The sequence below is a fragment of the Aphis gossypii genome, chromosome 2 (assembly GCF_020184175.1).
Source record: "Aphis gossypii isolate Hap1 chromosome 2, ASM2018417v2, whole genome shotgun sequence".
Classification (NCBI taxonomy): Eukaryota; Metazoa; Arthropoda; class Insecta; order Hemiptera; family Aphididae; genus Aphis; species Aphis gossypii.
Window position 1 is genome coordinate 78,983,832 of NC_065531.1, and position 27,999 is coordinate 79,011,830.

Sequence of the window (27,999 nt, forward strand, 5' to 3'; positions counted from 1 at the left end):
TTTATTTTTTTTAGTCGAGAAACGAATAATTTCGAACTACTTTATAAGCAACGTAATATAATAACGTGTAATAACGCACGATTGAGTGATGTAATAAAATTAAATAAATTGAGTAGGTAACTAATGTAATAACATTTTTTAAAAATTAAGTAAATAAATATAAAATCCAATCAATATATAAATCAAAATTTAAATTTAACGTTATGGGCAATTTCAACAATCGTTCATCGTAATCCGACGCTCTTATCTATGGCCGTCAAGATAAGTCTAAAATAAACCTACCACCTACGCACTTACCGTATTACTAATAGTAATATAAATATACTATGACATTTTCTTAGCAATATATACTAACAAATTAATTGTCGAATTCGAATTTAGCACATCCTTTCAGTACAGACGTACTCAATGCAATGACGTACACTTCAATGTATTAATTAACACTTACTGCAGCAGAGTAATATAGTTACTATAATGTAGCCGAACTGTTATCAGGTAATGGTTACTTTACCACTTTTTCTACCGTTAATTTTTGTTAATTTTTCTCAAGTATTAAAAAATGTTTTACACACCGATACTTTCAACGTGAATAGGTTATACTAATACCTAAATCGAAAAACATTTAATTTGAATGAAAACATTGTTTTAAGTAAAAAGTAACACGGCGCTCTAGATAGGCATTTTAAGTACATCGCTCTCTCTGTAACAATAGGCCGCCTGCCGGTATCCTATATTTCCATTACGTCATTACCTGCACTGATTACACTTAGGTACAACTGCGACTTACGATGCTTTTATGACTTTTGCGTATTTTTTGTTCGTCTCATGCTCATTGCAGATGAAAATCAAAAATTAATTTAGTATGACATATAGAGTCAATTTATTAAATTTAATTCTCCATAGTTTTGCTAACGTTTTATAGTTATATAAATGCATTTTTTTTTTTACATTTAAACATTTTTCTTAAACTTTAGATCTCAAAGAATATTCTTTGAACTATTCGTTTCATACATATTATCTACAATTGTACAGACATACAACAGTACGATCGTATATCGCGATCAACCCTGTTTCCTGTTTACGATCGTGGCCTCCATGCGGTCCGACTGAGGGCAGTCCTTGTCGTCCCAGCCCCACGGCAGTGGCACCGGGTCCCCCCCGGAATCGACCAGGCCGGTGCGGGAGGCCCGTTTACGCACGAGCTCCGTTGATGTGGTCTTCAGGTCGTACGCCCATCCGATTTTAGCGAACAGGTGGATGAACGCGGTGGTGTAATTGAAATGGTAATTGCCCAGTTCCGCTGTTTTGTAATCCCACGGGAACACGTGGTGGTAGTTGTGCCAGCCCTCGCCCACCGACAAGATGGACGCCACAAGGTTCTCCGACGCGTTGATAAACCTGCCAAAAAGGTGCACAAAACAAACGAAAATCATGTTATTTTACGTACCATGTGTGCTTATTGTAATACTGCTTAAGTAGTAATTTAAAGTATTTTTAAACGATGTTCTTAATAATTTTGTATTCGAATAATTTTTACCTATTTAGTTATAACTAACTATATAGTACATAATATTATGTTATAGTTATTAATACCACATATATTTCTATATGCTAAAGACTGTATACACTTAAAAAATACAATATCGGGATTAGATTTGTCTCAAGTAAAATTATCATTACCTATTTTAGCTATACGATTAAGTTTAAAGTTTCATTAACACGCAGAAACGAGATATAAATTACATATACATTTGTATATTGAGTATTCAAATGTAAAAATAAATAAATTCTATTCATCTAAAAATATTGATATTATTCCCATTAGAATAAAAATGGATAATATAATAAATTGAAGAGGTCCGTTCAAGAACCAGACAGCTCTATTTTTCAAAACTTTTCAAGAAATCAAAAAAACTATTTTTTAAATATTGTACCCATTAATAAAATTAATTAAGGTATCTCACCTACACTAGATAGTTCTGGAATTAAAAAAAAAACAAGGCAATTTCAAATACGATGTATATTTCTAAGTACCTACTGGTTGTTGGATTTGTCTCGTTTTTATACAGAATTGAATCTCAATAAGTCTGCCACTCATGCTCCGACGATTAAAATAGTTTACTGATTTTTAACATTTAGTATTTACTATTTACGTATAATTTCGTATCGTTTTACTGTCATTTTTACATCTATGTCATAATATTATATATATTGTTATACTCATTAGTCATTATTTTATAATTTATTTTATACCGATCGATTACAGTACATGAATTCGCTGTTACAGTTTTACCTATCGTATGGTTTTCCTCCCCACGCGTGTGCGGCGCTGTTGACCAACCAAATTGCGTTGAGTGTGAGCGTGTACCGCAACAAAACGGCTACGTACCAAGAATTTCTCCATGTTTCTCCCCAACAGTACACTGGTATAAGTGTGGGTATAATGAAACAAGCCCACGTTATCAGGAACCAAAAGTATCTGCGAGTTTAAAAAAAAATTTGATGAAATCCACCACTGTAAAATATGTATTTATAATACGAGTACAATATATGATAAATGATAATATTTAAATACCAACATGCATATTATTATTATTATTAAAGGCAGCTTTTATTTTTCCAGCACAGAAAGGTTTTTTTATGATCATGTGAACGAATGAAGATATCGTAATTTATGAAATTAGGCATAATCAAACATTAAAATCTGTGAAACTGCAGTGAATTTGGTGCGTTAAAAAGTATACACCAATGTTTGTTGTATAATATTCTTAACAGTTTTACGTACAATTAAAATACAATTACTATACTAGAAATGTACCCTCATTATAGTTCTGTGCTCAAGCATAAATGTGGTATATATAATGATATAACTGCACTGTCTGCACTGGAAGTCTTAAACATGTAAAAGTGTCTTGCTTATACTGTTTCCAGTATATTGTGTTTAACATTTCAACAAATATTTGACATATAAAACTTATAATATTACTAATCTTATATTATCATGCATATTATCTAACAGTTGTATTATAACATAAAAATAAAATGAAAATAAAAATACGCAAGTGGGGGAATTTTACTGTAAAATTCCCATCAGCTCCGTTACGGTTTATTATACGTTTATACTTCTAAGTGTTTTTGCAGACGTTTTCTTCGATAAAATTCGTAAAAAATTAAAAAATAATTGCTAAATGAATTACTTTTTTTGGAAGGTCACGATTGGATCGGCCAATAAATCGCTGGTGTCAATGGTGCGACCTTTCTCGATGACATCAGGATGTTTTCGGCACAATAGCCAACCTACGTGCGAAAAGAACAGCCCTCTATTCGAGTTGTGCGGGTCGGCGTTCGTGTCACAGTACTTGTGGTGTAATCTGTGATCGCGGGCCCATTCATAAACTGAATTCTGTAAAATGTGACGATCAGTTAAGCCCCGGTGGATAGCCGAGTATATTATTAGCCATTTGCTAGGGTATGTTGGAATTATAATATACTAAATACCTTATGAATTGTTTTTGTACATAGCAATTTGCAAAGAGAATGTATTATACTAAACTGCGATAACCCGTAAGTTATAAATTTCGGAATTATGATCATACAAATACTGTTTATGTACCTATATAAAATATAATCAAAAGAATATACCTGAAATGCTATTGTATTGAGTGTAATAATAATTAACCGTAATTGCCATTTCGCTTTGTACGCCCTGTGCGACCAAAGCCGATGCGCTCCAGCGGTTATGCCAATCGCAGAAATTTGATACAGGCCGATCGCTGAATTAAATAAAAATTAAAATGTAGGTAGTTTATTTATTTTATGTTATGATTATTGACGATAAACTTACCGAAAATAGTCGTAGTGATTTTTGCAGAAGTAAACGCCAAGTAGACGCCGTACAGTGCACCCAAATGGATCAACGAGCACAGTATAACATTACGCCAAACAATCGGTTGATAGGGTTGTTTTTCAATCGGTGCAGTTTTGAGTGTGGTGCTGTCGCCAACTTTAATATCTGCTGAGACGTGCATAATAATTCTAATCAGACTTCAGCGCGTAGTTACTGTAATAATAATGTAATAGTGAGTGCACTTCAAACATTATAAAATTAGGTTGTACTATAATGTAGGTACCTATGATTTATTTTAGTTCAATAATTTGGCTTGATTATTGATTTGCATTGCATTTAAAAAGGACTAATTGGACGTATACGAAATCTATTAATGAACAATGCTTTGTTTAAATTTACTAAATTTATTAATGATAACTTTGTATGCAAAAACGGTTCTACCTCAAAAGATCAAATGCAAATTCGAAAATAAAAAAGAGCAAATAGACGATAGACAATACTGCCCAACTGCCCAAATACTGGCAGTGAATACTGATTAATAATTACTGATGAAAATACAGGCGTGCTACTATCAACCACGTGTTGGCGTCAATACTCGCGTATAACTGAAATAATAATACGCTTTACCAGTGCTGGTATTCCTGCATTATCTAAGTACTGGTATAGTTACAAAATTTAGTAATGTTATAATACTCCCAATTAATGCTGGAATTATACAAACAATATAGTACCATGTATAGTTGGAAAAACATTTAAAAAAGTGTAGGGCTGTAGAGAGTTTACCATCCCAACTGATACTCACCATTATGGCATTATGATAATTACTAATTGCCTTAACTATAAATAACTAAATATATCACAATGTTAGAAAAATGTATAACACTGTTTTATTGATATTTAATTTCCACATAATATCACGAATATAATAATTTTATTATATAAACTGATAATTCAAGTTCATTAGGAGTAAAACTAAAACATTCAAAATAAAAATTAAGTATTTTGACTGTCAATAAAGAAAAAATCTAAAATCAGAATATGATAAATTCAAAAGTTGGCCAAAAAATATACTCAAATTAATCAAAAATTTGGATATGATCCAGTTTTTTAAATTTTGAAATACATAATTTAAGTAAACTTTATATACTTTTACATTAGTTAAATAATTATAAACCTAAAACCAATACATTAATCAAGAAATAGCACACATACATTGAATATCAGAAGATAAATGTAAATCTAAAATAATATATATAACATAAAATCAAATTATATTCTAACAATCTAACCAATCTAACCTATGTGTTGCAGTTCAATACAAGGACAACTAATGCTTTGCCTTTCATAATTATTTTATTTTATTCAGGAAAAATATAAATATTTGTTTATGTTTTGTATAGAATTGTTTTTGGTCAATCCAGTATTTATTCTGTATTTATACAATTTTGTATTAAGTATAAATTTAATATATTGCATAAATTTAACTCATTTAAACATTTAAAAAAATGTTTATGTAATTATATACATTAGATTTAAATAATATAATCATTAATTAAAACTTTTAGTATATGCAATTATTTAAGAAGATGCCACACCCTCATGTGTTGTCTTCTTCTTACATATATACCACATAATACATTTTTATTCAACGGAATCAATTTTATGCTTTTGGCTATAAAAATAGAGTAAATTTATCCATTATTAAACTTAAAGGTAATAATTATTATATAAGTCATCTCATAGGCATTTATTAATTAAGTGAGTTACAAGCATATTAAAGTTAAAATATTTTAAATAGCTATAACTCACTTAAAAATTAAATTATCAATAAAAGCCTATGATGTGCCCTAGATAATATTTTTACTTTTAAGTTTGATAATGGGTAAATTTATTCTACTATTAAAGCTAACAACAAATTGATTCCCCTGAACGAAAAATTGGCAATGTTATATGTAGGTAAGACGAAGATAATACATGCAAGAGTGTCGTCCTTTTAAATACTTGTTTATTGTTCTAATTAATCACTTACTCTGTAGTTTTTTTCGTTTTTCGTTTTACTTTTTTTATTTTTTTGTTAACCTTAATACGGTTAATAATTATATGGCAAAATATTATATTGTACATACTAAATTTAAATATTATCATTATTGATTAAAAATAATTAAAAAAATTTTGTTGAAATTATTTTCATAAATGATCCGGTTAGTACTTAACATTTTTTAGCAATCCTAATATTATAGACTATATAATACTAAGGATATACGCTTTGCCATCGGAAACCACCCCTGAAGTTTGAAATTGAAGCATTATTTGTACAAGTTATGCTGCACACAGGCAGAAAAAAAACACATATCATTGTAAAATAAATACATTTATCACTTCGTTCAAACTTCAGAATCTAAAATAAGGTACGCTGCTTAAGTTTTCAGTTAATATTGATTTTCAATTGAAAGCAATTTAATTGTACATTATTTATTATAATTTTATGGTATTATTTCTTATTTTTTATATACTTTAAGAATTTCAAAACTTTAAATGTTGACTGTTTGTACAACAAAATATAATTAGTAACAATATTCAATCTCAATGAAAAAAAATTCTCATTAAAATACTAAATATGAACCGATAAGGAGTGGATTACAAGTTTAAATATGGTCTGTTCGAATTTAAAATGACCTAATGGTCATATTATGATAGAAATATTTTATGTACGAATGATCGTGAGCGATCAAATATTTTAAATAATATATTATAAGATTATAATTTATATTGTACAGTTTTATCGTTGTATTAATAATTAAATAATATCAATAATACTGACTGGTATCTCCTATAATAATCTTTTAATTATCATATTATCGAATTCATACAACAATTAAAAAAGTTAAAAATGAAACTGAAATGACAATAGAGATGTTAGTTTATAGGAGACTAACGTAAAAAAAAAAAAAATAAATATCGAATCAAATTTAAGATACAACCCAATAGGTACTTAAAACATTTCCTACATTATATGGCCATTCAGCCAGTTTACATTCGAATACATTATCTTCAAAAACGCCATATTTGAACTGGTATAACCCCCTCCCGTAACGAAGGACACGTGCCCAAAAAAATTTAGAGATTAGTTGAAGTAGTATTTTTTAAAAATACGCAGATTCATTATAATATAGAGTATAGATTATAGATAAATATTATAGAATTATAATACACTATTATAGAGCTTCTGTAAACGATATGTACCTAACAAGTTTTTAAAAATCCGGTTTCAAAAAACAAGTTTTGCACATGAATGATTCGAAAAATTTATTTATTTTGCCAATAATACAAACGGAAATTGTTTGTTATAATAATATGCATTAGTGCATTACTATATATGTATATAAGTATAATAGGTATACTCGTATGTTAGTTATGATATTAAATTGCAAAAATTGAACTATTGAAAAATTTCTGAAAATTTAATAATTTAAAAATATTAAATTAATTCAATATAATTAATAATGATGTATTGATGTATAAAAATTATTTAGTATATATTGGTTAGTATATTTTATATAGGTATTTAAATGTACTTGAATATTTTAGAAAAATTTATATTTTTACAGATATTTCTAAATGTAAAATACCTATTTATATATCATATTTGGATTGTAGTTTAATATTTATCAATCAAAATATCCTTCTGTTATTTACGAATAAAGATACTAAATTATAATTGATTATTCTTGATTTTCAACAACATCCTTAGGTGTTTTTTCTTATAACATTAATATTTTATATTTACTTGTAAAAAACGTTTAAAAGTATCATCTCTTTGTGAAAAATCCCATTTTCCTATTCTCTTCCTTCCTCGCCTCCAATGTATAGGTATTTTATTTTATTTACTCGTGTTTGAATCAAAATGGTTGATACTAAATTATTTTATTCTGATTCAAATCCTAAAGAGTATCCAAAATCATTTTAACCTTTTTTAGAGTTAGTTTTTGAAATTGAGAATTAAAATTAACAAAATTAAATTTACTTATATAACTTAAGCGTTCAAACCTCATGAATTGATTACAGACCAATATGACAATACCAACAGACCAATTAAATATCAGGTGATGAACTTAGATAAATAAATCATGTACTCACATCACTACATCAGACCAACAACTAAAGTGTTAAACCTTAGACTATACAAATTATATTTTTTGTTAAAATCTTAACTTTCATTAAATTATATTTTTAAATTGCAGTTATTAAATTTCAAGATGTAAAAGATGGTGAACCTTGGGTCATGGGGAAAAAGCCCCAAAGAGGTCAACGTGTTCAACACAGGATATTAACTCTTTTCAAGGATGAGCCAAGCAGGCAAAATGCAAAGTTATTAAGTTGTATATAAAATATATTGTATGTGATTTATAAATTAATATCAAAATCATTATAAATATTGAGAATGGGACATTTTAGCGTGGCCGGTTAGACGTAAATGTTTCAGATTATATTAAAATATATAGCTATATTAACCAGTCGATACGTATTTTATTTTTGTGTTAGCTCGGTTATCTACATTTTTGGCAATATGTTGAGTAATTTTCGTAATTTTTTTCGAAAATCCTGTCTTACAATAAGTTCATCGTTAGTTGCATTTGAACGTCGCTCGCGTTTTATCGTATTAATTTATTATATCAAAACTAATCGAATCTGCACAAGAACAAGATATCTTAGTGAATATTGGTTGTATGTATTTATTTCAAATATTATAATTTATGATTAATTCTTTCATCTCACAATAAATTTCAAAAACGAAATTGATGGATTACTTCTTATCATATCAAAATATAATAACGTTGGAGATTTTTAATTTTAATTTTAATTTCTGTTAAAACGACAATTGCAATCGATTTATTTGCATCAACATTATTCACATAATAATTAACGCCTTGGATGATGCATGTTTACTAAAAGAACTTCAACTCTTGTTTGAATGGTTTCAGGATAACCATGTCAAAAAATTCAATTGAAATTGACGTAGACGGAGATCCGGTAGATTTTCACCATTAATTTGGTATTTAAATGGGCGAGTCCTATAATATATTACACAGCCACACAGGACAAATAATCATGCAGACTACAAAAGTCTTTTATAATGTTTTCAAGAAAGATCCAAGCTGGAAGGGAATAGTATTCATTTCAATTGGAATCAAGAAGAAGTCCCCTTAAAAAGCTCAAAAAATATAATGATATGGACAAAATATTATTAAAAATAGTTATAATATTATATAAATAGATTTTATCATATTTAACAGATAGTGTAGCTCACAATATTTCTATTTATATTAATAATGTTTATTCGTGTAATTTTGTTAGCTAGATTATTAGTTATACATTTTCAATTGTATTTTCTTTAATTTACTGAAATCTTTTTTAAATTACTAGTAAATAATTTTTAAAAAAATCATTTGAGTTAAAACTGATTTACATCAAAACGGCCACGCCAAAATGTTCTGAATCTTTAAATGGAGTCTATTATCTTTTTTTTCTATTTGTTACAATGTAGAAAAATGTTGACCACCCTTGTATTAAGTCATAATAGTGGATAGAGCCTCCAAAGGTAATTTTTTTCCAATAAAATAATTATATTATTAGTATATTACATTAGTAATGTAATTATGTAAAAGCTCAATCTAATTAGTATATGTAATAAATTAATAAAATACTCACTTAAAATCTCACTTAATCACGACACTAATAATGCGATACCACTATATTTTAATATATTATATATATATAAATATAGTTGTTTACCACTGAGTTCAGAGTGCTGAGTTAGATTGTTGATCTAAAAGTAAAATAAATTAAATCAGTCAATATTTAAAAAAAAATTAATCTGAATAAAATTCTGTTAAAAATTCAATTTTTTAAATTTTTTAATGAATGAAGGAAATAATAGAAAATTTTTTAAGTAATTTAAATTACTTATTCGAAATAACAACAAAACCCAAAAATACTAAAATTTTTTTTTAAAACTACTATCCTGTTAACATAATAATATACTTTCATAACAACTCGTATTTCAAATATTTAACATTGATATTTTTGAACTAATATTGTACAAAAACCACAAGAAACAAAAAATGCAGATATCTCTAAAGTACAAATCACATTTACCGGCAATAAAAATTTCTATAAAAAAAATTCCGGACATTTAAAAATTTTTACTAAACAAATCCTTAGTTGTAAAATGATTAAGTGCATACATCATCGTTTAGCTCAACACATTCAAAATTAATAAAAAATACTTACCCGTGTTGTCCATTACATGCGAAACATCCAATACTGACCACATTGTTCTCCCTGTTTAAGTATATATATTTTGCTCAAGGCAAGTTATATATTTTGTTTTGAGATTCACAGATACCGGTTTGATATATTTTATTCTTTGAGTGGCGTAAATTAATTTTTTTTAATCTGAAATAAATTATTAAATTATGCTCGTATATAGAAATTATTAACTATGTATTCTTGTGAATAAATAATATCTAAACGTTTTTTAAAATGTACAGAGTGATACTAAGCTAATTGTTCGAACGCGGAACGACGAATATTATCTACCTATATCTATTAACTATTCGGTTCGGACACCACGGTGTAGCGGGATGGAGGCGCCCAGCAAGTTCCCCCCTCCAGTGTCCGGCGACAATTCGTCTGCCGCTAGCCAGACCGTTGACCGACGGGTGACACCTTTGCTGTCTTTTCCAAACGGTTGGGCTTGACATACGTCTCTGTCCGCCCACCGTTATTTGGTGTGCTTTTTTTATTTGTGCCGTTACACTACGTCGTGTGATCAACTCTTATATTACAAAGTGTGGTCAGTACACGGATACGTCACCACAATTAGTGGACTTGTTGGCAAGTTGGCCATTATTCTGTACTCTGGTGTCAACGTGTGCGAAGTCGATTACTGTATTTTGCATCATCGGGCCGCCGGTCAACTGTTAAGGACCACGTATATCACCCGACGAGTTATATAAAACCAGGTCGTACCTCTATTATTATTTGATTGTACCTACCTACCTTATGATTTTGTATTTTTTTTATATTCTATTACTATATATTATATGTTAGGTGTTATTATTATTTATATATTAATTATTGTCAATTGACCCCGGGGCGCCCTATATTAGGTCCATTATATTTATTAATATTTAATTTATTTGGGCTCATTGTTTATATATATTTTCTAACCTGTCATATTATACAAAGACGTTGTTACTAAAAAAAAAAATATTATTGTTATTATTGTATACTTGGGGTAACCCACTCCGCTCCTGTCTACGATAGCACATGCGAGTCGTTGCCGACAACCGCCGATCGTCGTAGGATCGGTAACGGCGCATCATTTTTGGTAGCAGAGCGTGGTTTCCGACCTTTGGGGGATTCGGAGTGTGTGTGTTGTGACACTAGTGTTTTGTGTAGTGTGAGTGGGTTTTAGCATACATTGTTAGGTTTAGGTACGAGTGATCGGGTAGTTACGCCGACCGCTGCCATAAAGTATAAATAGTGTGAGCGTGTGCGATAAGTTTTGGTGGTTTTACCCGTCATTATGGGTGACGAACCGAAACAAGAGATAGACCGTGTCACTCGATTATTGGCACGTGCGACGGTCAAGCGCACCAGCATTATCGCGCAAATTCGATCCATCCACGATTTAGGCGTGCGTGTGGCAAGTGAACCAGAGGTAGCCTCCGCGTTTTCGGTTATCGCGGCCGATCTAGACTCATTATGGACACAATTTAAGACCGAAGACGATGGTGTGTTAGACTATTTAGTCATATTAGATAAGCTCGCGGATTACTCGCCGGATGCAATTGCTGAGGTGCGCCGGCTTATCACCGACTCGAAAGCTGTGGCCAATTCTTTAATACCTAAGGGAGTGGAGGCCATTGACCTCTCTTACATACGAGATAAACTACCGTCTCATACCATCTCGGCCGATGATACCGGTAATACATTTTCGCGACTACCAGAAATCCCTTTACCCACCTTTGACGGTGATTTCCAAACTTGGCCCAACTTTCGTGACCGATTTACGGCAGTAGTGGACAATCGTCCTAAGTTGTCTAACATCGACAAAATGTATTATTTGATAGGTTGCTTGAAAGGTGCTGCGTCGGAGGCTGTGCAAGGTATACCGGTTTCCGCAGATAATTACGCGTTAGTGTGGTCCACGTTGTCCGGCCGTTTTAATCGACCACGTTTAGTAGCTACATCGCTCGTCGAAAATTTATTACATACATCGACGATATCGCATGAATCGCTTCGTGATCTCAACAAATTTGTGGGTACGTTCAATGAGGGTAATTCGTTGCTAGAGGCGCTCAAGATTCCGGACTTAGGATCATTTATTTTATTCTCGATCGCATTTAGATGTTTACCGATGTCGACCCGTCAGTTATTTGAAGCGAGCAGTACGGCGGATTATCCGTCTTTAACTCAATTATTAGAGTTCGTACGAACACGCGTAGCAATATTAGAAGTTGTCGGGGAGTTACCTAACAAGGCAGGGTTGTCAGCGCCGGTCAAAATTACCAGAACACCTGGTCCGATCCGAAAGGGGGGAGAGTACTCCGGGAAGTCGCAGGGTTCTCGCTTGACGGCCATGGTAACATCCAAAAATGATAACACCTGTCCATGCTGTACTGGATCTCATGAGCTGGTGTCATGTACCCGTTTCAAAGCTTGGGAGGTTGATGAACGGGTCAGGTGGACGCGAGAACATAAAATGTGCTTTAATTGTTTTAGCCCCAAACACTGGGCTCCAAAATGTAAAAATAAACCGGGCTGTAAGGATTGTTCGCGGAGACACCATTCGTTATTACATGTGTCTACCGGCGAGCGATATGCTAATGACGACGCGCAACCCACCCAAGTTATGTGCGCGTCAGCTCCACAACCGCTATCCCTCCGCCCCGCAACTGTCATGTTAGGTACGGCGCTCGTTCACGTGCGCGATCGAACCGGGTCGTGGCAAACTATGCGCGCGTTAATAGATTGCGCGTCGCAAATTAGCGCTATTACGGTCGCATGCGCCGAACGGTTAGGCTTAAAGCGCTCGCGTTGGACCGCCCCGGTAAGCGGCCTGTCCGGCGTATCCGTTAACGTTCAAGGTCGTGTCGAATGTACGGTACAACCACGGTTCGCGACCGAGCCTGTATTATCAGTACATGCGTGGGTGCTACCCACCATAACAGGCGATCTGCCCGGAAAGTCGTTACCCGCAGATATTAAAAACCGGTTTTCTAATCTGGCATTAGCCGACCCGTCTTTCTACGTTGCGTCGCCGATCGATATGCTATTAGGCAGTGACGTCTATAATTCAATCATGGACGGACGTAAATGTTCAGTCGACAGCGCGCTACCGTCCGCGTATAGTTCAATTTTTGGGTGGATATTAATTGGCGCCGTATCCGAGCCAGAGGCCAGCCCGTATCAGTCAGTACTGGTTTCAATGACCGTTTCTATCGAAGGGCTCATGGAGCGGTTTTGGCATGTCGAGGAGCCGGAGATGGCACCGGCGACATTCTCGAATGACGGAAAGTGTGAACAGATATTTAGGGACAATGTTGTACGCTTATCGTCCGGACGTTTCTCAGTACCGCTGCCTTTTCGTTTGCCGGCGTCGGAAGATGCGTTTCGTGGGTCCCGCGAGGTGGCGCTTCGGCGTTTCGACGCTCTCGAGCGCAAATTGGCCGCGAACCCGTCGCTAAAGGTGTTGTACGATAAATTCATGGCTGAATACATTTCGTTAGGGCACATGTCTGTCGCCACGTCCCCGGGGGCGTATATCATTCCGCATCATGCTATATATCGGCCCGAGATTGATGCTCAGAAAATACGGGTAGTATTTGATGCATCCGCGCGTAGTGGTCGTGGACCATCGTTAAACGACTGTTTACTTCCCGGCCCTAAGTTACAGCAAGATATTGTCGATATTTTAACACGTTTTCGCATTCATAAATATGCCTTTACTACGGATATTTGCAAAATGTATCGGCAAATATTAATTTTGCCAGAGTACCGTAGGTATCAGCACATACTATGGCGCTCGTCACCGCACGACGAGTTGCGCGAATATGAACTAAATACAATTACGTACGGCGTAAATTGTGCGCCGTATCTAGCGTTACGCGTCCTACAAACTATCGCTCATGAAGACTGCGACGACTTCGAGTGGGTCCGTCATGCATTGACATATCAAACGTATGTCGATGACATTTGTTACGGGGCGGACACCATACCCGAAGTGTTAAAGCTTCAATCTGACTTGATATTCGTTTTAAATAAATCTGGTTTAGAGCTCAAAAAGTGGGCGTCGAATACACCGTCCGTTCTGGCAGCGGTCGCGGCCGACGATCGCGTAGGTACCCCTATGTCGTTCGAAGCAAGTGAAAGGTTGGGCACCAAGGTGTTAGGCATAGAATGGCATCCGGACGGAGATTATTTTTGTTGTGCGTTACGTATTGAACAGTCGCCCATATTTACGAAGCGTGGCATTTTATCGCTCGTAGCTCAAATTTTCGACCCGCTTGGCGTCTTCGGCCCGGTAGTATTCTTGGCTAAATCCATCATGCAGAGGACCTGGCAACGCGGTCTGTCCTGGGATGAGGCCCTCCCAACCGATATCCATGATGAGTGGGCCGCCTTCGTATCCGATTTGCCGTCACTTTTAGCCATCCGTATACCTCGGCATATTAACGCTAGCTTAGGCGCGTCGTGTTATTTATTAGGTTTTTGTGACGCTTCACAATCGGGTTATGCAGCGGTAGTTTATATACGAATAACCAACGGTCCTGCCGACACGTCAGTGTTTCTTATCGGCACAAAAACAAAATTAGCTCCATTGAAACCGTTAACAGTCCCGCGGCTCGAGTTGAACGCGGCGTTATTATTAGCTCGTTGGCTAAATCGAATTCGTCGTACGTTAGCGGCGCAGCTTAATATTATCGGCGTACGGGCGTGGTCGGATTCGACAATAGTATTATCTTGGTTGACTGTCTCTCACACATCGTTCAAACTTTACGTTTCGAATCGTGTGCATCAAATTAGGACCTTACTCCCGGACTGTCATTGGCAACATGTCGAGTCGCACAATAATCCCGCCGATTGCGCATCACGCGGAGTGATGCCATCGGTATTATCACAGTTTGAATTATATTGGCACGGTCCGCCGATAGCTTATGAAGACCCATCGATCTGGGACCAATTTTGCCTGCCTCAACCTTGTCCGGACTTACCCGAAATGCGTCCCGTGTCATGTGCGGCGCGTGTTAATGAGTTCGACGAGGAATGGTGTACTCGTTTTTCAAATTACGATCGAATGCTCCGTGTGGTCGCATATGCACGTCGCTTTATTGCAGCCTGTCATCAGCGCGTATCACACAAACGAAATAACACGACACAAAGGTCAATGCCCCGACATCCGGTGAGGGTAGCTCCCGCGTTTTTATGTAAATCAGAAATTGATTGTGCGGCCCGCATATTAGCGGCCATGTCACAACAAATACATTTCGCCGAATTAGTACGAGAATTATCCGGTGGGGAGCGCGTATCGTCTAAGCCTCTAGCTCGGTTGGCCCCGTTTATTGACGCCGAGGGAGTAATACGCGTGGGGGGTCGACTTCGTCACTCATTATTGACATATGATTGCAAACATCCTATATTGTTATCAAAGCGGTCTTATTTTGCACTTTTGTTATGCCGTCGATGGCACCTATTGACCTGCCATGCCGGCCCGCGTGTGTTGTCCGCGTTAATATCTCGCCAGTTTTGGGTGATTTCACTTCGTTCGGTGTTGCATAAGGTCATTGCAAATTGTTCGGTATGTGTGAGGTTCGACGCCAAACCGGCAACGCCTTTGATGGCTGATTTGCCAAGTACACGCGTGCAGCCGCGGCAACCGTTCGAGCGCGTAGGTGTCGATTATGCGGGTCCCCTGCAGATGCGTGAGACACGATTGCGTAAATCACGTATTTTTAAAATATATATCTCCGTATTTATATGCTTTTGTACCAAGGCTGTCCATTTAGAAGTTGTGACCGACTTGTCTGCGGATGCTTTTTTAGCGGCTTTCGATCGCTTTGTTGCGCGTCGGGGTGTCCCCAGTGACGTGTTCTCCGATTGCGGAACCAATTTTGTCGGCGCTGACAAGCAATTGCGCGCAATTATTCAAAGTCCGGAGGGTCAGGTGGCGATTGCGAACTCTCGGACCATGTGCCAGTGGCATTTTAATCCCCCCAGCGCGCCGCATTTCGGAGGGTTATGGGAGGCGGCCGTCCGGTCAACAAAGCGGTTGTTAATACGTACCATAGGTACACACGTATTTACCTACGAGGAATTCTCTACGTTATTAACACGCGTCGAAGCGATTTTAAATTCGCGACCGCTTACGCCAATGTCAACGGACCCGCACGACCTGGATTATCTTACACCCGGACACTTCCTCATCGGTCGACCGCTACTCGCTATTCCGCCTAGGTCAGGTTCCGAGTCGAATCGTAATTTGGTGAACCGGTGGAAACTGCTAGACCAATGCCATCAGGCTTTTTGGCGTCGATGGTCCGCGGAGTATTTGACTACGTTACAGGAGAGATCCAAATGGACAAAAACAGTCCCCAATATCAAAATAAATGATATGGTTGTAATTATAGACAAACAAAGTCCTCCACTATTATGGCGTCTCGGTCGGGTAACGGAGTTATTGCCCGGGATCGATGGTACCGTCCGTGTGGTTCGAGTGCTTACACAGTCCGGTGTGGTCACCCGACCCGTAGTCAAGCTCGTACTGATACCGCACAATTAAAGTAAAAAAAAAAAAAAAGGGGGTACTATTCATCTGAATGCGTGAGACCTATAATTAAGGTACTTGTATACCTGGACGCTACTGCGCACAACACCGCACGTCGGCTTAGCCTTTTGTCGCTACCACGCCTGTATACCCTTTTAATTCTTATTTTTTTTGTGTTATGACTCGAGCGGTCTAGGTACCCAATAAAGCTTTGATTGTGTTTAATATCATATTCTATTATACTGTTTTGTATTAGTCATACGTCTATCATTTTTTTTTGTTATTATTTTTATATGTCAATAATTCGTTACATTATTATTTTGTTTTTTGTTTTGGTCGATTTATTAACATATTATTTGAAATTTATTATTGGCAAATTGCTATTAGTGCATTTTGTTACCTTGTTTAGTTATTATCATTAATATGAGACCGAATTAAATGTTCATAAAATTGTAAACTTTTTTTTTTTTTTTTTTTTTTCTCTTTTTTCAAAAAATATGAGACGACCTAAGGTTAGATTGTGCCTCCTGCAAAAAAAAAAAAAGGTCAAACTTCATACAATAAGATTATATGGACATCCCTTTCCGGCTCGACCCAGTGCTTGTGTGAGAAGACTCTCACGGCGGGGAGGATGTTCGAACGCGGAACGACGAATATTATCTACCTATATCTATTAACTATTCGGTTCGGACACCACGGTGTAGCGGGATGGAGGCGCCCAGCAAGTTCCCCCCTCCAGTGTCCGGCGACAATTCGTCTGCCGCTAGCCAGACCGTTGACCGACGGGTGACACCTTTGCTGTCTTTTCCAAACGGTTGGGCTTGACATACGTCTCTGTCCGCCCACCGTTATTTGGTGTGCTTTTTTTATTTGTGCCGTTACACTACGTCGTGTGATCAACTCTTATATTACAAAGTGTGGTCAGTACACGGATACGTCACCACAATTAGTGGACTTGTTGGCAAGTTGGCCATTATTCTGTACTCTGGTGTCAACGTGTGCGAAGTCGATTACTGTATTTTGCATCATCGGGCCGCCGGTCAACTGTTAAGGACCACGTATATCACCCGACGAGTTATATAAAACCAGGTCGTACCTCTATTATTATTTGATTGTACCTACCTACCTTATGATTTTGTATTTTTTTTATATTCTATTACTATATATTATATGTTAGGTGTTATTATTATTTATATATTAATTATTGTCAATTGACCCCGGGGCGCCCTATATTAGGTCCATTATATTTATTAATATTTAATTTATTTGGGCTCATTGTTTATATATATTTTCTAACCTGTCATATTATACAAAGACGTTGTTACTAAAAAAAAAAATATTATTGTTATTATTGTATACTTGGGGTAACCCACTCCGCTCCTGTCTACGATAGCACATGCGAGTCGTTGCCGACAACCGCCGATCGTCGTAGGATCGGTAACGGCGCATCACTAATAAAATGTTTGAAAATATTTATATATAATATTTTTATTTAATATTTTGAAGTTGAATAAATTTACAGTCCTACCACCCCATTCTCAACAGCTATACCTGAATAAAATGATAAAATGAACTTTTTATACACCTATACATCAAAATTCACAAGAATATATTATGTTTCGGAGTACCTATATAAAATATATTATTTTGTCATTGAAAAATATTAAATGTTATAGACTGACTGCAAAATTTAAATAGTGTTAAAAAATATCCTTCATGATTATATACTTATTATATAAGCATACCTAATATATAAATATACTAGATGGCAAGCGGAACAACTTATATAATAAATCAAATAAGACAAACCCACATTCTTTATTATCACGTGTTAGGTACCCAGTTACCATATCGTATACCTTAATATACTACAATACAGCGCTTTGGTTGATGAACTTGCAATACTTGAAATGCAAATATTTAAACCGGAGCGCTTATAAACTAAATACATATTGTAGGAACGGATGAAAATAATAAGATCATTATTAGTAAGAATTACTTATTCAATTTCAGTGATGTGATAAACGTATTTTTATTTTACGATGATGAAAGCTTTTTTAAAGTTATTTTTATATACATTTTTTTTTTTATTGGATCCATAAAAAATGTTCTGATCTACAACTTCCGAAGATGGCAATTTTGTGTAATTGAGTTTTAATCAGAAGTATACCAATATAATTTTACTATTACCAAGGTACCTTGACTATTACAGTATAATACTGATTGGTAATTAAATAAATACCTGATAATAATAATTGTTAAATTGATTAGACTTAACTGATCTAACATCTATGATGGGTCAAAATATTATATAGTTTTAGGAAAAATAACATTACCTATTAATATAAAACATAATTATTATGCTTACCTAATTTTATGTCTTATGATACAAAACGTAATGTTGGTTTATGTTTTTAGAATCTAGAGCTATGATTGATTTATTTTAGAATGATATGCGTGTATTATTATATTGTTTTTAAAAAGTTTCCGTTTTTCGTGGAGGTTTTGAGTTAAAAACGATTTTTTTTATCGGTAATCTTCAACCTAAAGGGTGATTTCTGGTAGAAAATTCATTATTTAAGAAGATATAATATACCTATGTATATATATTATATATTTTTAGTTTATGATGCAAATTAAAGGAACTTTTGATCTAGGGAAGAATCTTTCACGTATAATATTCATATTTATAGTATTTAACATTAAATCATGAACTTAAATCGTCTTACTTTGTGTATGTTGAATGTTGATGCATGTTGATCGTTGTATAATATTTTATAAGTTTTATAATTAAGTCTATCAGTACCTATAGTCACAAATTGTGCGCAAAAAAAAATTATCATTTCAATATTTTTACCAAGTTCAGAATGAGTTTAGATAAGTAATGAGTAGTTTTTCCTGCATAGATTTTTGAATGATTCTTCTACTACATTTCATGATTGTATAGTTGTATATTTAAAATGTTTAAATTAAAACCCAGTTGCTTGTTGCAATACTATTATATTACGTAACATGTACATTGTACATATATAACATTAAGTGTCTCAATAAAATATATACCATTTATTATTTATTAATATTATATTAATACGATACGATTAAAAAAATATTTCTTGGCGACTAAGACGGAACAGTACATGTATAACAACGTTACAAACTATACTGTACATAAATCGTTAGTAAGATTAATTTCGATTGTACGTAGGTATCTATATTCTATATATACCTACAGTGAAACTTCTAAATAGGTAGGTACTGGACACTCGGTCATTAGCATTTAAATTTTAAACTTTGTTAGAAAGGACTTTAATAATTTATTATTTAGTATAATTTGTTTGTTCCAAAAAATAAAATCCGCTATTTAGAGGTGTCTGTCTATTTATAAAGATTTCTTTGTAGGTAGGTATATATACCAAAACTAACCATTGAGACAATTTCATAATATTAACTAAACATATTTTTAAAAATAGACTGAATAATAAAACAATAAAGAATTATTATAATCATTCATAGTGTTAAGATTTTATATATCTTAATTTAGTTATATTTTTTTTCCAATCATTCTACGAAAAAACAATTTTCGTTTTTTTTCCAATGTCGGAGTTTAACCAAATTATTTATTTTTAAATTATTACCCGTTGACTGTCATTAACATGTATCGAGTTAAATTATACACATTCATAAATTATAATTTATATGTTTAAATGTTCAATACATTTTACACATAGGTATTTACGTAACTTTGGCAACTGATGTGGCGTTTGTTCGATAGTCCATAAATAAGAATAATAATTTCCTTATTCAAAACGTTTTCTACTTTAAAATAAATTATTTTAAAAATTAGATACTTATAAATTCAACAAAGTTTGAATTTTTATAAAAATGTGGTTCTGGAAGGTACCCAGATGATCTTAAAAATATTGTGGGAGAGGATGTATAGTAACTATAACGATTACCTAGATTTTAAAATGACCAATTTTTAAATGTCCAATAAATTTAGAGTAGCTATTGTCACCTACACAACCACAAATCCCCAACCAAGACTCCTCTTTGGTTTCTCCCTGTAAAACCTGCAAGCTTGCAAACCGAAATTTACTAGTCTCTATAACATATTAACATAATATTTAACTACACTGCACAGTTAGAATAGTATAAAAAAATATTGGTGAACTAAATGTCTAAATGTGTAGATATTAGCTCAACTGTAAAAATAATTTATATTTTTTGAAAAATACTCACATATAATAAAATTCATAATTTTCTTATGTAAAAGTTTAAGTAAACACGAATTATGTTTTTTAATAACTACAAAATAACTAAAATCATTATTTATTGTTACAAATTTCAACTAAGTAAAATTTGAAATATCTATATTCTATAAGAAAATAATTGAATTTATAAATTTTTACTATAAAATAGTATATAAGTTTTCATTTTTGGTGGAATTTTGTTAAAATTTGAACTTTAAATGGATATTTAATTTCTTATATAATATATAAAAAAAAAGTAGGTATACCATGTAGTTTTATACAGCTATAAGAATAACTTATGAATTAAACTTTAAAGTTATTTGATTCAATGGTAAATTTTTTTATCAACAATAGTTTAAATTTTAAATTTTAAAAAAATCAAAAACTTCTCATACCTTAGAATAGGTCTAAATCCAAATTTTTTTTAAATCTCATCATATAGTCGTATAAAAAATGCAGATATTTGTAACATTTAGTGAAGATATTAAGTACCTACAATAATTATTTTTTACTTTTATTATACTGCAATAAAAAATAGATTATGTTGAAACTGTGTTCACTTGAAAATTCTCATGTTCCTTAATTTTTTGTTTGTTTTTATAATTATTTTGAAAAGTATTGGTAATTTTTCTAAAACTAGATCCAATTTTCAATCAGAAACCATGCTCAAAGAAGTTAAAAATCAAAGTATTCATACATGGTATAAATAAATAATAACACACATCATTGTAAAATCAATACATTAATTGCTCTGCTTAGAATCTAAAAATATATTAATTAATGTACATAATATATCATTTCACAATCAATTAGTATTCATGTCAATTAAATATATTTTTAAATCAAGTCAAGAAAAATTATAAATGTGTTTTAATTTTTATATAATATACACACCTTACTTCCCAACTCCACCAATAACTATAATGCTTGGCTATGCAACATGATGGCATTCAATATTGATCACAAATATGAAATAACATGATTTACAAAAAATGATTATCAAGAATCATCAACATCTATTTGCACAAACTGTAAAAGTGTAATGCAAAAAAAAGACTTCATCTAATCTAATCTGGATATTATACTGATGAGAAATCAATAATATTATATCTTAAATTTTTATAGTATTTTATTGTATAGTGTATATTTATTATTACTGCTATTAGATTGGTAGGTACCTAACTATAAATTAATATCAATAAACCACAAAAAAGTATCAATTGATAGTGTATTATTATGTATAATAATACAAATTAAATCAATAACAACTATTTAACACAAATAAAAATTATTTTTAATAATTCATACTTAAAATAGTGTACAATACAAAATATAAAATATTTATATTAAAAATTCACAACAAATTACCTCAGTGATCATTATCTAGTAATTTATTATTCTAAATAAATAATATTAAGTAATTAAAATAAGTTAATATAAAAATAATTTCTTTTTGGCATATAAAATTAATAGTTTAAATTTAGTCTTAGAAATTTGTTTGAGCTAGGAAAATAAACCTCTCATATCATATAATTTACTATTATGTTTATATATTTACTCAATCACTTTAATTGGTTTTGATACTCTAACACTAGTCTAGCCAATTGTCCTTTGGAACCAGCGTTTCGATTTCTAGATCTTATACAGTTTCCATACAAAGCAGCGCTTGTATGATCTACAATGTTACCTTCATACATTTCACAATGTCTCTGTTTATGATGCAATCGTAAACCAGATTCTACAGCTCTGAATATATGACAATCACTATATGCCACAAACATAGAATAAACTGATGGATTAGTCATATTGGCTGCTTTCAAAGAATGACTAGTGGATTCTGACACCAAACGATGTATATCACGGTCAGCTCGAATAATAGGAATTAATAATTCTGCACGTTTTCTAGCTAAAAATTGTAATCAATAAGTTATTTTGCTTTAATTTAAAAAAAAATATATACATACAAGTAACATAGTCTTTTGCATAAAATGATAAATGATCATAGTCAAATGGATCAAAATGGCCATAATACTTATTTACATCTAGAGTTGCTTGTCTTGGATATGTCATGAGATTAGGATCATATTCAGAAAATGGCAAAGCACTAAATATCTGCCATTCCATTATAGTATTCATTCTTACCTAAAAATTAATAAACTCTCAAAATTATTTTTCAAAATACTATATTATATAACCATTTTAAGATAAAAATTATTTTTATAGAAATATTATTATTACGTAATACAATACTTACTCTATTCAAATAATCTTGACGAACTTCCATTTTTGGTCTGGCTAACATCATTAGAGCATCTGGAGGAAACTTTTTGATTGCTAAATCTATGACTGCAAAATCCAATAATGCGTCTCTTAGTGCTAACAATTTGGTATTTGGTATTCTCACTGATAACCATGCAACTTTAGTGCCATCTTTTTTATGTGCATTACTCAATGATGTTGCCTCATCTTTTAGCTGTTTAAACACATCATCAACAGCACCTTTACCTGGGGCATTAGCATCATACAACAAAACCTAAAGATTCAAAAATTTGATTACCAAACATTTAAACAGTTTTTCTAATTTTACTAGTGCATTAAATATTACACTAACCAACATGAGCATTGTCTTTTCTTTTTTATCAATACAAATTTGTTTATATTGTCGTAGAAAGCGAAAGGCGTCTTCTCTTTCATTTGTACGCACAGGTAAAAGAATATGTACACGAGTATTTTCAGTTACATAAGGAACTGACAACATTTCAACTTTACCAAGCAACTTGCTGACTTCAACTCTAAACAATAATATATATAAATTAATACATATATTAATAAAATATAATATATCTCTTGAGTTTATATATTAAAAAGAACAATTTATTTTTAATGATGATTACATTTTAGCTAATTAATATATTATACCTTTTTTGTATTAATCTATTTCCAACTATATCTTTAAAAGTTAAGTCTAAAATATAGTCTAATCCTCTTGATGGATCAAATCTTTTGTATCCATTAACCAAATGATCAAATTTTAAATTATTTGAATATTTTGATTCCAAATATTCAATGCTAGTATTTAAAACATTCTGCAAAAATAATATTTTTTACTATATGTAGTTAATTTTTTTTTTAGTTAATTGTTTAAATTTATTTAAATTATTATTTCCTCACACGTATATCAGTATTTTCAGCTTCATTTAATGGTCTTATATTGCTTATTCTAGAGTCCAAATATAAATGTGTTTCAGTAAAATGTTCCCATTTCAATACATCAAAACGAGTGGATGGAGTACTTCCATATTGACTTCCAACAGGCCAATTTACTTTTCTAAAATTAGGTGGCTCTAAACTTGACTCAGTCACAATAGAACGTCTTAATGCTTCAATTTCCATGTTAGATTTTTCTAAATTCATTTTACAAAATGCTAAATGAGTTTTATACATTGTTTCAGCATTTGGCATTGGATAAACTGTCAAAGCACGATTAAAACTTTCTTGTTGTTGTGGTTGATTGAGTAAATTAATAAGATCTTTGGCTTCCCATAGATGATAACTGCTTATAGATTGCCCCTAAATAAATATATTAAACTGTGTATTTTGGATAGAACAATTTTGATACTACTCACTTGAATAGATGTCTGACATGGAAAGTTAATTGAATGTAATACGCATCGACCAAAATTATCATCATCTGAAGTAGAGAATGCATTACGTACACACCAATCAACATTCGGGATCATTTTACGAATAACAGAATTACTTAAAAGTATTCCGGCATCTGAAAATTATTATTTAATAAAAATTAGAATTTGTTAAATAAAAATGTGTCTAATTTCTTACCTAATGAACAATAGTTAGTACCAATTACAGTTCCACTAGCATAAACATCTTCACTGACACTAACTCTTTTAACAATATTCATGAGCTTGTCCGCATTCAAGTATGTACTATCCTTTATTAACATAAAAAACTCATACTCATCCAAGTAGTTGTCAGCAATATATTTTACCATGTGAAACGGTTTCAATACACTTCTACTGTCTGTGAAACCAACTATACCGGGTATTTTCATTAACGTTACATTTAGTTTATGTCCACCTGCTGCATCAACGAAAAAAATTGTCTTATCCACCCAATGTGTGACAGTTTTGTTGACAGCAACTGCTAGACCATCTACAGATGCTTGGTTGGCCAAAATTCCAACAAATAATTTCTCTCGAATTCCAAGCTCTGTTGAATAATATCTTGGACGTAACAGAGTTTGTGGAATTTTTTGTGCTCGCTGTGGTTTGCCAGCCAAATTTATACGAGGTTCGTATTCATCATTGACAATAATTAAGCTTGAATCACTATCAATAGTTGATATTGAAAATAGGCAACCAGTTTCTAATAATGGGCCGACAATAAGACTAAAAAGTAGCCCAATTGTGACACCAATTATTAAATAAAAATTTTGACGCAAACGTGCTGATGAACACAACATATTGATTCTAAAAATATATTAAAAATTAATAAATAAGTTAAGTATAACAAAGAAAAGATGGTTAATACACAGATTTAAAATAAGACACAACTTTGAAAATATAAATTAAATTACTGTCTTTAAGGTTTATCTCTTTGGAATACCTACCATTAAAATCTAGGCCACATTTATTTTTTATTTCTTATGATATAAAATGTTAGTAGTTTTACAAAATAAATATCAAAATCTATACTGTCAATAAACTAAAAATGTTATTGTTTATTTTTAATTAAAAAGAAACATAGGAAAATTATTAATGGTGTATGAGTAATATTACTAAGTAATGACATACTCAGTTATATATTGGATGTGGTTTGGTTAAATTAAGGACAACTAAATTATTTTCTAAGTTTAATATAGAAAAACATTGGCACGAACAATTATTATTATTAATAACGAAACATTCAAACCCGAGTTCAAACCCCTATTATAACGATTTAAGGTTAAGTTGCACCTGTTGATTGTCATTACGTATTTTTTATTCAATTACCATCAGACTGTTACGTTATAAAATCAAAATGTAAGTACCAAGTACCTGATCGCGACTTTAAATCTAATAGCGGACGCCTACTCATTTTACCCAAATATTATCGCTTTATATTCTTAAATAAACTTGATCTTGAGGACGATCAATTACTTGGCTCTTGAGTGCTAGTCACTCAGCAGCAAGTTATTATTATAAATTGTAATACAATCAACCCTGACAATTTTAATTTAAAATACAAGAAATAAATATTGGTGTTTCGTACTGTTTAATCATTTACTTTTTTCAAACAATGCTGCAATAATGAAGTTATATCCACTAACTGCCGAAGTGCTGAGCGCTGTCGAACACTCGACTACTCGAGCGCCGAGCTGTCGACTGTCAATGGACCGGTCACCGGACTCCCGGAGTGTGGACTGTGCCACGACAACGGCCTGCGACTACAGAGTACGGAGACGAGGACATAGACGAATAACTGACGAACACCAGATGTGTCCGGGACACAAGGACTGAATGACAACTGACTCTTGTCAGAATACAGAGTTATGTCTAATCAAATGAGTACTAAACTACTTAGAAGTTAGAACATAATATGTTATCTTAGATATTATCATGTATTTTATCTTTCGTAGTTATTATTGCTCTAAGCATTGATTATAGAACATATTATTCTACCATCTTATATCCACCTTGATTCCAATATTCTATAATCAATGCTTCTATCTAGAGCATGATTAAAGATATCTTTAATAGTTTAATCCACGAATTGAGATATTTTAATCCGTGCTTTAATCGTTTAATCTCGACTCATGATCTTAACTCAATAAATCCCAGGTGGCCAGGCCCCCAGAACAATATTATTATGGTCTCAGACTCAGTATTCGGCACAGAATGATATATTCTAAAATAGTATCTAAACGTCCGTGCCTACTCAATTGTGATTTGTAGCCTACAAAAAAAAAATTATTATTGACATTATTCAATAGAGGAATACCTTACTGAACAGCGCCTTTATTTATATGTTAGATGTTACAGGTACCCGATAAAAGTAATCCACTAGGCCTTTTAATATACCATGTTACTGACAACATTATTGAACCTGTTGATACATTTTTTCGCTAGTTTTATAAAAAATTTCTCGCATTACATAATTATAATCGGTACTATAAAACCCTTTTTTAATCTATGTCTAAGAACTCCCCGCACTCGCACTCGTCAAGTATTTGAGTATTTCAATATAGTTTCCAGTTTTTCTGCAAGGTATTGTAGTAATTTCATGATTTTGTTTTTCCACGAGTATAGCTGGATTATTAAGATATAGGTTGTCAATAAAGTTTACTATAATTAATATTTAAACCCTCAGAAGAAGTCTGATAATAATTTATATAATAAAAACCATGGGCGCAGATAAAAAATATAGTTTCTATAGACACAATTAAAACTGAGTATTATTTAAAGAAATGAAAAAAAAAAAATTAATTAATACCATTTTGATCGTACTAGTAGACAGTAAATTCAGAAATTTGAAATTGGCATGAGGAATATTTTTCTTAGAAATACGTCCATATTTGTGAAAATACCGATGTATTTTCCATGTATCCTAGTTTAATGAACATCATCACTATTAGCAACAACTAATGTCACTTTTTCCTGACATCGATGGGTATATAGAGCACAGCGGCCACTGCACTACCAGTAGGCAGTAATCATTATTTACTAATGTGATGTCTGGTGTCTACAAAAGTACAGTAACCAAGGGCTGAAGGGCCGGTGGGCCGTGAACTCTTCCTACAAACTAACCTCAAACGGCTAAAACGAGTGAAACGTTCCAGACGTTCCAGTTGTAGGTAGTAATCCAGTTCGAATCATGAGAGAAAAAATGTCACGGCACGCTGGGGGTTTGCTTGATAGTATTATGAGAATGCGTGATCAAAAGTCTACACGTCGAATGGATTCAACGAACAAATTTACATATTAAAAATTAAAACTTAAAACTTATAACCATTGATGATAAAACGTACTAATGTACCATCTGAAAATTCAGCTAAAATAATCAGTGTCAAA

General features: G+C 32.6%; 3 protein-coding genes across 7 annotated transcripts; 1 reads left to right on the forward strand and 2 right to left on the reverse strand.

Moving 5' to 3' along the window:
• Positions 1–852: 852 nt before the first annotated feature.
• Positions 853–10,303, reverse strand: LOC114121736 (acyl-CoA Delta-9 desaturase-like). Of its 3 annotated transcripts, none has more exons than XM_050198978.1 (7): positions 10,139–10,303; positions 9,641–9,674; positions 3,845–4,060; positions 3,643–3,773; positions 3,198–3,403; positions 2,294–2,479; positions 853–1,398 (listed from the first exon to the last, which is right to left on the reverse strand). In XM_050198978.1, the coding sequence occupies exons 3-7, from the start codon at positions 4,026–4,028 to the stop codon at positions 1,062–1,064; spliced, it is 1,044 nt and encodes a 347-aa protein (XP_050054935.1). In that variant the 5' UTR covers positions 4,029–4,060; positions 9,641–9,674; positions 10,139–10,303; the 3' UTR covers positions 853–1,061. The 3 variants fall into 3 exon arrangements, with proteins under 3 accessions (XP_050054935.1, XP_050054934.1, XP_050054936.1); XM_050198977.1 differs by having other exon boundaries at positions 9,557–9,674; positions 10,139–10,302; XM_050198979.1 differs by lacking the exon at positions 9,641–9,674.
• Positions 10,304–11,438: 1,135 nt separating this feature from the next.
• On the forward strand, positions 11,439–16,694 carry LOC114122825 (uncharacterized). The gene has a single exon (XM_027985596.2). It carries the CDS (start codon positions 11,439–11,441, stop codon positions 16,692–16,694), a length of 5,256 nt encoding a protein of 1,751 aa, XP_027841397.2.
• A 5,506-nt stretch (positions 16,695–22,200) lies between these two features.
• Positions 22,201–27,942, reverse strand: LOC114123594 (chondroitin sulfate synthase 2). Of its 3 annotated transcripts, none has more exons than XM_050199735.1 (9): positions 27,736–27,942; positions 24,770–25,419; positions 24,556–24,707; positions 24,101–24,499; positions 23,849–24,015; positions 23,541–23,721; positions 23,184–23,462; positions 22,894–23,071; positions 22,201–22,835 (listed from the first exon to the last, which is right to left on the reverse strand). In XM_050199735.1, exons 2-9 carry the CDS (start codon positions 25,410–25,412, stop codon positions 22,492–22,494), a joined length of 2,343 nt encoding a protein of 780 aa, XP_050055692.1. In that variant the 5' UTR covers positions 25,413–25,419; positions 27,736–27,942; the 3' UTR covers positions 22,201–22,491. The 3 variants fall into 3 exon arrangements, with proteins under 3 accessions (XP_050055692.1, XP_027842429.2, XP_027842430.2); XM_027986628.2 differs by lacking the exon at positions 27,736–27,942 and adding an exon at positions 26,201–26,485; XM_027986629.2 differs by lacking the exon at positions 27,736–27,942 and adding an exon at positions 26,216–26,484.
• Between the last annotated feature and the right edge of the window lie 57 nt (positions 27,943–27,999).